General features: G+C 25.6%; 1 protein-coding gene across 3 annotated transcripts in view; it reads left to right on the top strand.

Annotated features, from left to right (window-relative positions):
• Positions 1–13,287, top strand: part of LOC126896094 (cyclic nucleotide-gated cation channel subunit A) — a 125,309-nt gene that overhangs the window by 105,416 nt on the left and 6,606 nt on the right. For all 3 annotated transcript variants that reach the window (XM_050668553.1, XM_050668555.1, XM_050668554.1), the window contains 2 exons: positions 3,593–4,042; positions 12,967–13,214. In XM_050668553.1, coding sequence (XP_050524510.1) covers positions 3,593–4,042; positions 12,967–13,214 — 698 coding nt within the window. The remainder of the gene's footprint in view (positions 1–3,592; positions 4,043–12,966; positions 13,215–13,287) is intronic.

Consider the following 13,287-nt stretch of genomic DNA (forward strand, 5'->3'; position numbering starts at 1 on the left):
ACAAGTGAGAAGCAAGAAAATAAAAAAAATTTTCCTGCTATTTAAATTATTTTAATCTCAAAAAAATACTGCAAATGTTAGTTATTTAATATTAAATAACTAAATCTAATTTATAACAAAAATTAAGTTTCAATGAAATAAATTTGACTTTTTAATATTTATCTGAAGCAATTTTTGTAGAACAAAAATTGCTACCAAAGTTCACGACATAGATTTTTTTAATCCTTGGGAAGAAAAAGTTTTTATTGTAAATTTAATTAAAATATGTTAACATGTTAATATTTGTTTTATTCAAAACAAATTTTTCCATACACGAAATATCTAATCGAACATTTTATTTTGACATATTCGATTTTCCTTTCAAAATATTATAGTTCAAAATAATATAATTTTCATTTTTAAATTAACATAAAAATGTAGTCTATGTTGTTGTTTTTTGAAACACATTTATTCAAATCATATTTTTCTCTATGACTTTTGAACAAATGCAATCTTATGTTGTGAAGTATCTGTACAATTCTCGTCTTATCATATTTTAGGATTTTTTTCTTCAAAAAAACTTTTTATATATTAGAATTATTGAATGACCTACTTTTATTTAAATCTATTGCGATTCGCAATGTAAATTTTAATCATTTGATATTTTCTATTAGTTTGGGAATGTACTTAATGAAATATTCGAATTTGAACATGAAGTGCGAGTATATTACAAAAAGAAGATAGCTATTACATTATTACGTCATATATAACCCAAACTTTTGGGTCACTTTAAAATTATGTCATAATACTACAAACTGTGTACTTATTCATTTACTGATAACAATACTTATTGAAAACAATATTGGAAAGTATTAGCGAGTAGTTAGACGATTGTGAGAAACACATTAAATAGTCAGAAATCAGGAAAGCTACCTATGTCAATCATATCTATAGCAGAAGCTTCCACGTTGTCACAGCTGATTTTATCAGCGAAACTCTGTGGGTGGTGTTAACGAAAAAAATCGGGTTTTCGCCGTTTCCACTAAGCGTGTGTGTGACATTGCAAAAGTGTCAACCATTTGTAAAGATCGTTTTTTTTTTGTGTCCCACTGTATTTACTTGGCAATCAAAATTTTATAAGAAAAAAAAAATCATTTTTTGCACTTTCTTCGTCGTTCTATGACAGCAGAGACGTTTTAAAAACACGGACAGTTGTAACTATGGGCATACACATCAAAATGCACTCACACATTCTTGAAATTGTTGCATTTATTAGGGTTTGTGTGTGTGTGTCTGTCCGGGAGTTAGCAGTAAATCACACCGGGGAAAAAACTGGGGCATGCCACGCTACCGCTTTTTTTATTTACAACGTCCGACCACACGAGTTCCGGGCTTGATCGTTAATAATGTTTGGGACCGATACTTTTCGCAACTCGGTTACATAATGTACACAAGCGTTATACTTATGTATACATAAATTAATGCAAGCATGTATAAGCGTTTATAAAAATACACTCATACCATCAGTACTAAAGAGTAAGATGCAAGTAATTTTAGCAAATATTGATAATACCTCGTATCGACCAACGTCATTCGCTCCTAAATACACACGACAACTCTGTCACACAATGTATGGTTTCATAAAAGTGTAGAGGTACTTGGATAATGCTCGTTGAATTCATTGTATCATTTATGAAATTATTGGTTTTACAAAAAGTTTTGGCATGTCTATGAGGTAGTGTTAATAGTTACATCACATTTATGGAATTAAATAATTCATAGTTATTTTTAAAATATGATCTAATGAAATAATATTCTATGTGGCTTTTGTTACTTAGTTAGCAACATAAGATGACAATTTTTATAACCATACAAACACAACAAATAATTATTCATTCCCTATAATTTCCTTTTAACATAACTTTTCTTAATAACTTTTTTTTCATATAGACTGTATTGTTCAACTATTTTTTACAGAGGTTCGCATGTTTATGTAAATTACATTAAACATGGCTAAAGCCGCAGGCACAAAGAAAAATTGGAATTTAAAGAAAATAAACAGTTGAACGTTAACTATTAAAAACCTTTTTGTTGGTAACGCAATTATTTTCTCTTGAGTTTGGGTTATCAAACATCATAAATTTAAACAGTCGATAAAGTTTAAATTTTATCGGCTTAACTCGGCTATAACGCCATATTACAATTCTAATATGCAAAGCAAATTCTTTGTGTTTTATATGTAAATGTTTTTAGTTCTTTTGTACTGTAAAGTAAATAATCTAATTTGGATCTTTCTTTTAAACAAGTATATTTAGAAAATTACGAAACGCTTAATAGTAAAAGAGATTTTTAGACGAATTAAAAAGTATATATATATATATGCGATTATTTTCCTTAACTATCTCTCAGTTTGCATTATTGTACTTTGTAAATAAATAATATTAAGTCAATTTACACCTTCATATGTCGTCGATCTACTGGNTTAAGTCAATTTACACTTTCATATGTCGTCGATCTACTGTCATGTATTTCATTAACATTACATAAATTTCAACGAGTTAATGCTTTGTACAGTGTTACTTTTAATTTACATTTTAAACAATTATGTTTAAGTATACAACTTATGTTATCTATGAACATTTAAATCTTAATTGTTAAACTTCTTTGTTCCATTCTCGTTTCTAATGTAGTATAATAACAAAAGTTTTATGTAACATGTACCTATTTTGAAATGAAAAAAAATGCATACATTATCTTATTATAAATTATTTAATTTTTACATTATAATTTTGATATAATTACTTTTTTCTCTACAAAAAATAATGTGTTATAAAATTGAGGAATTTGTAAAATTTGTCTATTGTTTTTATTTATCTGTGATGTTCTCATAAGAAGTGCCTATTGTTCTATTATTTCTAATATTTAATTTTATTGTATAAGATTACTTTTATTCTGTTCGCGTTTCTGTGAATTATTTTAAAAAAAAAATCTTTCATCGAAATTCATCTTTCCACCGGTAACTTCATCTATTGGCTCAGAAGTTCATTGTAGAATAAGTCATAACACAATGATGGTAAAAATCGATCGTCTTAAGTATAAAAAGGTCCAACTCGATGTAGAATATATAGACAACGTTATTGTGTAGTTTTAAGTAGTTCTCTTGAAAGTTGTAACGTATAGAGCCATAAGTGTATTATACATTTATTATTGGAAAGTTAGAGCTATTAATTGAAGTTTATTTTATAAAGATATTTAACTTTAAAGTCGTTATCAGACATGATTTTTATTTTATTAAATTTTTATTTATTGACAATGATTTAGTGTATCATTCTTATAAATTATCAATAGACAAATATTCTGTTTATTGAGATATTAAATATTTATAAAAATGATGGAATATTAATGACAAATATTTTAGTATAAGCATGAATAAATATTTATTTTGAATTATGTGTTGTTCATGAAGTTGAAATAATTAACTATTATGCTCTTAGATAATTCTAATGTCTTCATTGGACAATCATTATAAAATATTTAATAAATACGATATTTACTCACAATAATCTCCAAATAAATAATATGCCTTGTATTAATAAATTTTTTATTTTTTCAGGGTTCCTAGACCAAGGTTTAATGGTTAGAGATTCGCGAAAGCTGCGAGAAAATTACTTTAGCACATCGAAATGGAAATCAGACATACTGAGTCTATTGCCAACTGACCTAGCGTACTTTTGGTGGCCTTCTGGTAGTTGCTCAGCGGATGTCTTACCTTGTCCAGTCATTGTTAGGGCAAATAGATTGCTTAGAGTTCCTAGGATGCTCGAGTTTTTTGATCGTACGGAGACAAAAACTGGGTATCCAAATGTGTTTCGTATCTGTAAAGTGGTATTTGCCATACTGATACTGATCCATTGGAACTCATGTTTATACTTTGCAATTAGTTATGTAATTGGATTTGGTTCGGACAACTGGGTTTACAACATACAAGGTGTTAGAAATTCTACGCTGTCACGACAATATATTTATTGTTTTTATTGGTCTACTCTAACGCTTACGACTATTGGTAAGTAAGCCAATTTTTTAATTCGTAATTGTTTTAAAATAAAAGCTCCATTGACTATTATGTACCCTATACTATTTCTATTAGCTTTGATGTGTAGTTAAAAAGCTATTTCCGTGTTTTTTTTTTGTGTCCGATGCATCATTACTTTTGCTCCTACTGAACCGATTTTACTCCACAATACGTCAAAATATCACAAAATGTAACTAATTGAAGCTATCAGTGCCACAAAAATTGAAAAGTGCACAATAAACACAAAACATATACCAACTAAAGAGAACAGCATAAGGAGTCCTTGAAAAACTACAAAATCGAACGCTTCCATAAAAATCAAACACCCTCCGAGTATTTATTCAATATTTCAAAAACATTGTAGGAAAACACCGAAAATACCTACAAGTATACACAGACACGTTTAATACAAAAGATGGAGTATTGGAATTGCAATAATTTTTTAAAACAAAAAATAGCTGTTTAAAGTCAACATCAAGTCCTATATCTACACTGCAAAAGCGGTTTCAATCCTCATGACAATTCAATTCATTAACAAACAAGAACACACGTAGTTTATAATATTCAGTAACACATCAAGTACACTTAGTTGTATAAATAGCAAATGCTATAAATTTGACGAATTAAATCAGAATAAGAGAGCACACATTAAATCAACCAGAAGATTCTTTGGGACGAAACTCAAGAATTAGTAGAAAAATTATCTTAAAAAAACTGATTTAATGTAAATAAAATATTGCATCTTTTTATTGGTAATACTTCAAAAATGAGTAAAATTATTAAATTTTAAGTATTTTGCATAGCAGCAGAACATGCGCACCATTCAAACTAAATAAAATTTCAAAAAGTACTATACGATTAAAACAGAAAGTCATTCCGACGACCTGCCTTTTATAAGAAATTGGCTTTTCAAGTCTATACTTAATTTTTGGTGGTAATAATAAACAGCTTTAAGTATTTAAATAATACTTGGATCATAATAAAAATTTTAGTAATAATACTTAAATCCTACCTTATTTTCAACATACTTTTTTAAAAATACAATCATAAATCAACGTACTGTGGGGGCTTTAAAGTCATATGAACATTTATTTTTCAATTTATTCTATGAATAATCACCTTCTAAAGACAAAAATCATACAATATTTGGTAGATTTGTTAATTTTTTTTTAATGTGTTTCAAATACCCATCGACAAGTTTACAAGATGAAAAATACTTATCGTTTTAGCGTATATTTTATCTACTTGAGGTGTTTTATATGGCACCATGCCCAATAACAACTTTGTGTATAACCAGTTGGCTGCTTCTCAACAAATGAGTAACCGAAGTATTAACGAGGTTGGCGTTGTTCTACTTTTAGATCCTTTTCTTTTTGAAATTGTATTTTAAAAATTATATATTTTTGTAAATATTAATATTAATGTGACACTTTGTTATATTTAAAATGTGTATTTTTAAAATGGAAACTTTAAATATATTACAATATAACTTAATAAACAAATGAAATAATAACTTCTACTAATATCATAAACCCATTTCATTTTTACACGATTATCTTTTAATTATCTATGAGCCGATAGTATAGAATTACACAACACATAAAATAATGTATAACAAGTATTAAAACGGCACTGACCGGTTCGACAATTTTATTTAAATATTATTTATACAACGGAATTATTACAAATATATTATTAGTAAATGTCACAAACGAATATATTTGAAATAAATGAACAATTAAAGTTAAATTTTAGCTGGTTATATTTAAAAAGGAGTCGAAAAGAACAAAAAAGAAAAGTTGGCAAAAGGCGGTTGGGTAAGAACGTAAGACGTCAAAAACCGAAAGAGCGTTCACCGTCGGCCGCGACCATAAAAATAAATTTTTCATATTACTTAGAAAGTGATGATACTCTAATCAGACTGGACTGGCAATGTAAAAAAGCACCTAATGAGAAAGAGAAGGTATACATATATTAAGCGTACCTAAAATTATACGGTACTATATCAACTTTGGTTATAACAATAATATTAAAAATCAAGAAGAACATTTAATAATGGATAATCAAACAAGTGACAGTCTATCAGAAATATACTTACAAAAATATAAAATACAAAACATATTAAGTTATATATAAATGTTATATTTGAGACGCTTATAAATTAGCAAAGGATAAAAAATATGACCTAGGGATTTTTAAAACATATGGCTTACACACATTGGTGATAAGTGGGTGTCAACGAATGATGAATATGTAAAAAGATATGGAAAGAAAATTTTGATAAATTAATGAATGAAGAGTATCCAAGAGAGACTTTTAAGGATATATTATTTTATAATTCATTATTTTTTCTTAATAGATGTTTTATTTACAGAATGAACAATTAAGATCAAATCCACTAATTTACTTAGAAACTATTGAATTTTTGTAAAAAAAAATTATGTATGATTTAAATAATTCTACAAATAAGTAGTTAAATACTTTATTTCATCTCTTTAAGAATAAAAAATTCTAAACTTTAAATTTCTTTAATGGGAACCCCTTTTTATAGTCTGATTATATGAAACAAAAAATTTCCAAAAAATTTGGATTCTATAATTTTTTTCCTATTACCAATTACGTTTTAAAGTTGTTGAAAAATTTGAATTTAAAATACTATAAGATTAAATTTATTTGAAAATTTGTTTTCTGTCATAACTAATAATAGGGAATCCCATTAAAGAAAATTAGAGTTTAGACTTTTTAACCGTGATTGGACAAATAAACATTACTTGACTACATATTATTGGAGTTTTTTTAATTAAACAATATATTCCTTTAGAAAAATTGAATGTATTCAATTATTTCTGAGTAAATTAATGGTTTTATTATTAATTATTTACTCTGTATATTTTTAGTTTATAAAATTGAATACTAAAAAATCCAGCACAGTGGAGTGGCGGCACAGTGGGGTCGTGGCATAGTTGGGTCCAGTTTAGATGATATCTGACAGTGATTAAAATCACTATTATAAAAAAAACTTTGATGCGAATCTGTAGATAGTGTTTAATTAAAAAAAATTAATGGATTATTCCAAAAGCTACANAGGGAAAATTTTTCAATTTTTGAGGGTAATTTCTTCGACTAGATACGATTTGTGATCTTTTGACGTATCGTTGAAAGCAATCGGTTCGGTGAGAGCTGAGAAAAAGTGGTAACAGACACAAAATAAAACACATCATAGTAAAACAAATACCTTCCCAGCTTCGCATCGAAGCTATTAGGTCTAACTTTTATAGAAATAGACTGTAACAAAACAGCGACTAAAAAGACTTTAAAAATGGTAATTATCAAAAAAGACTTAGTACCTCATAACGAAGTCTATAATTATTTTTCCTAATATAGTCCTACTTTCAATTGAATTACAAGCATTACATAGAATTGGTTTGTAGCTACAAATTGGCTACAGATTGTACTAGTGTATATCTATAACGCATACACTACACATGCTGCAAACCCACTCTACGTATAAAAATGCTTGTAGCACAATAAGTACTAATCCTAAAGTTGTTATCGACCTATCAAACATTTTTCTAAGATAAATACGGTTATTTTAAAATTTTCAAAAAATTAAAATTAAATATTTTTTATTAAAATTAAATAATTAAAAATATAATTTAAATGTAGCCTATGAATGCAAAAATTATTAGAAAAATAATTACAACGGAAGTTTAATCGTATCAATGTATTGCAACAATTATAATAGGTTCAGTGGGAGCTCAGAAAAAGTGGTAACAGACACAAAAAAAATAATAATAATAAAAAAAAAAAAACACATCATAGTAAACTTAATACTTTCTCAACTTCGCATCGAAGCTAAAAATTTAAATTAAGATTATTTGTAGAAAATAATCGGTATAAAGACAAGTTTTTCTCACCTTAGAATGTTAATTTAGTATGTTAAAAAAATTATGCAAATACTGTGTTTATATTTAATATAATAAGAATATAGTATGATTAATATTAAATTGTCATAAATTAACACCTAATACTATCAAATAACATAATTTATTGAGAGTTATAATACTATTGAATAATTTGGCGTCTTTATTTTAAATCATATTATAGAACTAAGAAAAAAATCAATAATAATATATTTTACTCTTGTATTATAAAAAGTGATTTATTAAGAGTTCTACAAACTTTAAAACTTGGAGAATGGTTTTGATAAATATATCAGTTTTGTATTATTCCTTTATGAGTTAATATTTTGTTGAGTTATAGGCGATAGAGATGAGCAACTTACAAGAATTCTTATCTGTGTGTTATGACATGAGTTTCGCTAAACACTACCCAACACCTCGCTTTTTTAAAATATTTAAGTTCTGTTATCTCAAAAATTACTATAAAAAATCGTAATATTAACTTTTGAGATATATTAATTATTATCGTTCATTCAAAATATTATTTAGATAATTTTCAATTTAATAATAAAACATCAGACGGTTTTCATTGAGCTTTCCAAAAATCCACTCTTAGAAATCATTTTTTCTTACATTGAACTTAATATTTACTAAGTTCATAAAAATACAAGTTTAAATTACAGCAATAACATAACGTCATAATGAAAATAAAAAACGGTACTTCAGTCACGGCACAATGTTGACGTATCATAGTTGGGACAAGTAGAGATGATAGCTAACAATGATTAACATCAATATCATAAAAATTACTTCGATGCAAGTCTATAGATAGTATTTAATTTTTAAAAGGAATTTTTAGATTATTTCAAAAGCAACATCAACTCCTATTTCCTTAAATATATCATGATTACAAGGTTTATAATTTATATGTATATTATATAAAAATTATGTATACAAAAATTTATTGTTGGATCTCACATGTATAAGGAAAGACGGAATTTTTTTAAATTTTTAAGTGCAATATCCTCAATTAGATACAATTTGTTAACTTTTGACGTATCATTGAAAGAAATCGTCCGGCGAAATCTGAAAAAAAGTGGCGACAGATATAAACAAAAAAAAAACACATCAAAGTAAAATTAATACCTTCTCAACTTTATATCGAAGCTAAAATAAGTAAGAGCTATATAAGAAAAATGTTTAAAACTAATTGCTCTGATGGAAAATGATATCTTATTTAAAAATTATGTTATTTTACTCAAATCTATTTTTCATTAATAAATTTATGCCGAACGTTAACTTTTAATTCTTTTAAGCTGCCAGTCAATAAAAACTCAGTTAAAAAATTGTCTTTTTCATCATTTTATTGATCACCGTAATATTTTAGAGTTAGAAGTGTAACACATTTGATAAAATAAACAATGGGTGTTAATGAAAAGTACTTCATTTTCAGAATATTTCACGTGTTCTATTAAAACGAAAAGTAAATATCTTTAAACACACAATAACAAACAATTATAATTATGTTTATGTTATATTTTTATATAAGACAAAATGTCGGTTGTATAATTGACAATTCAAACACGTGCCCAATGTTTATTATATAATAAGTCTTAAGAGAAAGATCATTTTTCAATTTTTTAATCTAAAACTCTTTTGTTCATTTTTTAATATTGGATTAGTCTATCAAAAAAGAAAACAAAAGAGACTTCAAAGGATAAAGTTTTTTAATTTTTACTGAAGTAGAGTAATTTTTTTTTTGTTAATAAATGAACCTTACATAATACAAAATGTGTACTCACATAAATCGATTTTCAGAAAAACCTACATAAAAACAAAACATTTGACAGATATTGAAAGGAAAAATGACTCTTAGGACGGTCTTTACTCCATAATATTTCACATCGTTCGTTTAAGATCAAAACTGACATGAACCAAAACATATATGTTTTAATTAAAATAACTGCGATGAAATGTATTTTTATAAATAAAAATCCATTTCATCTCAGTCATTTTAAAGTTAACAAAAATTTAAACACAAGACCATGAAAAATAAATAAATTAGATATAGTTCTTAATATCACTAATGTTGTGTTCTATTATTTTCAATAACAAGTCACATATTAATTAAAATTAAACTAATACTTTTATTAAAAAAAAATTTTTTTTTTATACATTTTAATGATATAAAATTTACATAACTTTAATTAATACTTTGAAACTGGGTTTTATAGTGAAAATCTAAAATAATTTAAAGAATTTATCATGATATACGTTAAAATATAAAACTCAATTCAATTTTTTTAAGATCATACTTAATCATTATTTATTAATTTAGTTGTTTTTTTAATATTACGAAGATAATTTTGGATGTCCTTAAAATAAAACTGAATCATTCAAATGTGTTGAATTTATAAATATACAAAAACGACTGGACAATAAAAGTATTAGGAAATTTTTTACCCTCTATTATATTTTATGTTACTTATAAATATAATCTGTTGGAGCATTTTTATAAGTTTAGGTTAGAAAAAGGACGATAAAAAAATAAAAATGCCTTAATGATTATCCTGTATTATATAAAAAAATTTAACAAAAGACACAAATGATAACGTTTTTGAATATTAGTGAAACCTATTAGATCTTTTCTCGATGACCAAAATAGCAAAGTTCAAGGAACAGTATTCAACTATTAAAGTAGCTATGCATAATACAAAATGATAGCCATTTGACCAATACTATACGTCATGACACTCAAGATTATGTCAGCTCTCTCGGCGGCCGTAGAATTCTGACGTCTATTATGGTTTTCGTTTTTTTAGAATACGTTCTAAAGGCGCAATGGTCGTAATAGGAGGATAGATTTTTTATCATTAAGGAATAAATTCAAAAGAACCCAAGGGAAAATTACCCTCTGAAATAGCTTTGACAGCTTTAAGTTCACGATTAGTGTACAGTAATAATTTATTTTAAATTTTAAAGATTAAAATCGTTGATGTTTATATGTTGTAATGTAAATGATTGATCATAAATGTAATATCAGTCTATAAATTATAAAAATAATAATTTTAATCTTAAAATATGTTGACCTTCATTAGGCTTTTTTTTAAATTTGAAAATAACTCAAACAGTTAATCTTAACAAAAATCTATACACTTTTAGTTTTGTTACTAAGCTGAGAAGGTATTCAATTTTATTCATTTTTATACGGATGGTTAACATTACTATGATCATCACATTACAATAAATGTAATAATATTCATTCAAATTTTTAAATATATTTATTTATTTGCGATGCGAAGATGAGAATATATTGATTTTGTTAAGTTTTGTGTGTGTTTTTTATGTCTGTCATGAAAATTTTCAGCTATCTTGGACCGATTTTAATAATCGTTATGCCAAAAGAACAAGATTTGAACCTAGTTGAATATAGAAATTTAAAAAATATCTCAAAATTGCGCTACCATAAAAAATTACATTTTCAAAAATTCTTTACAAATTTTTATAAAAACAAATATTCTAATAAAATTTGAATTAATTGTAATAAAGACAGTAATTGTTCTTTTTATACAATTTTTGTGAAAATCCGATAAGAAACCAAAGTACAAGAAGAGTTTAAGAGTAAACTTTTTTTCAACTCAATTTTAAAAAATGTTCCGTAAAGTCTGACAACTTTTGACCTTATATTAAATTAAATCTACTGAAGTATACTACAATATTAAAAAACAAATTTTTCTCCACAATTGTTCACAATCAAATAGTAGATTGTCCACAATCTACTATAAAAAATCGACCGTCAAAATAAAGTATTGAAAATTAAAAAAAAAATGATTTTAAACAAATATTTATCAAACATATTTTAGTGGAATTTTTAAGTAAAGAAATTTTAAAATTACAAGTATAAAAGTTATTGTAAAATTTAACAGATTTTTTTTATATTATTTGTCCATAAATTTTACTATTTAAATTATTGAATATCATTAATTTACTAAATTTAGTATTTATAATAACTATTTATTTCTGTTTTATACATATAAATCTTAAAACTTGTAATCATGATATAATGAAAAAAATAGGAGTTGATGTTACTTTTTAAATAATTCAAAAATTCCTTTTAAAAATTAAATACTATCTATAGACTTGCATCGAAGTGATTTTCATGATAGTGATGTTAATCATTTTTAGTTATCATCTATAATTATCCCAATTATGCTGCGACTCTACTGTGTTGGGATTTTTTCTTACCTTCCACTATTTAAAATTATGTATTAAGATGAAATCAAGTATCTTTGAAATTTTATTTTTCTACAATGTTTTTTGAAATGGCACATTAACAACAGTTAATGTTTACCGTATGTAAACAATGTATACATCTTCATAAATTAGCTCCACGCTGTCGATTCATAAGATAAAATAAACCACATTAGACTTATTTTAAAGTAAATAAAATTATTTTAAATTTTCATTTGAAAACATTTTTGATCAGACGAATGTGTTACTTATGAATACAAAAAATACGTTAAAAATAGTGTTGTTGGATATATTATAGATAAATAAGAATAAATTTCTAATTTTTATGTTATTTAAGTTACATTTAATAATAATATGACGTAAACAGGGACACTGCTTAAGATTATTTTCAGGATGGGATAGTATATCATAATGTGTAACGTACCGTCATTTTTCTTTTTAAATAGTTTTTTTTTGTTAAATAATGATTTGCTATAAAAATGTAAAAACTAAAATATGATTTTAAAATGATATATGAAATAAACTTGTATAAAAAAACTTAATATCCTTAATGTTGAATAACAAAAATACTATACTTAAAATACTATTGTTTTATACAATTAAAACAACCTAATTTTAAGATAAGTGAAAAATTATTCTTTTTTCGCACTATAAACATTTATTAAAACCTTAAATATATTTAATTCTAATAGACTAAGTATAATATTTACATACCACTCTTTAAGTGAGAACTACTAAATATGTTGTTGAATTCTTTTATAGGAGAAACTCCGCAACCGGAAAATGAATTGGAACATGTATTTGTAGTTGCCGATTTTTTGGCCGGAGTACTCATATTCGCCACGATCGTGGGTAATATTGGCAGTATGATCAGCAACATGAATGTGGCTAGGGTTGAATTCCAAAATCGTATGGATGGTGTTAAACAATACATGGCTTTTAGGCGAGTGTCAAAAGAGCTTGAAGCAAGAGTTATTAGATGGTTCGCTTATACCTGGGCAAATAAACAGGCAAGCCGTTTAATAAGAATTAAGATTGTACTCTACTATAATTATATTATAAAATAGTATTATTTTCTAACTA

Source organism: Daktulosphaira vitifoliae, unplaced genomic scaffold (assembly GCF_025091365.1).
Source record: "Daktulosphaira vitifoliae isolate Bord-2020 unplaced genomic scaffold, ASM2509136v1 Scaffold_1, whole genome shotgun sequence".
NCBI classification, from domain to species: Eukaryota; Metazoa; Arthropoda; class Insecta; order Hemiptera; family Phylloxeridae; genus Daktulosphaira; species Daktulosphaira vitifoliae.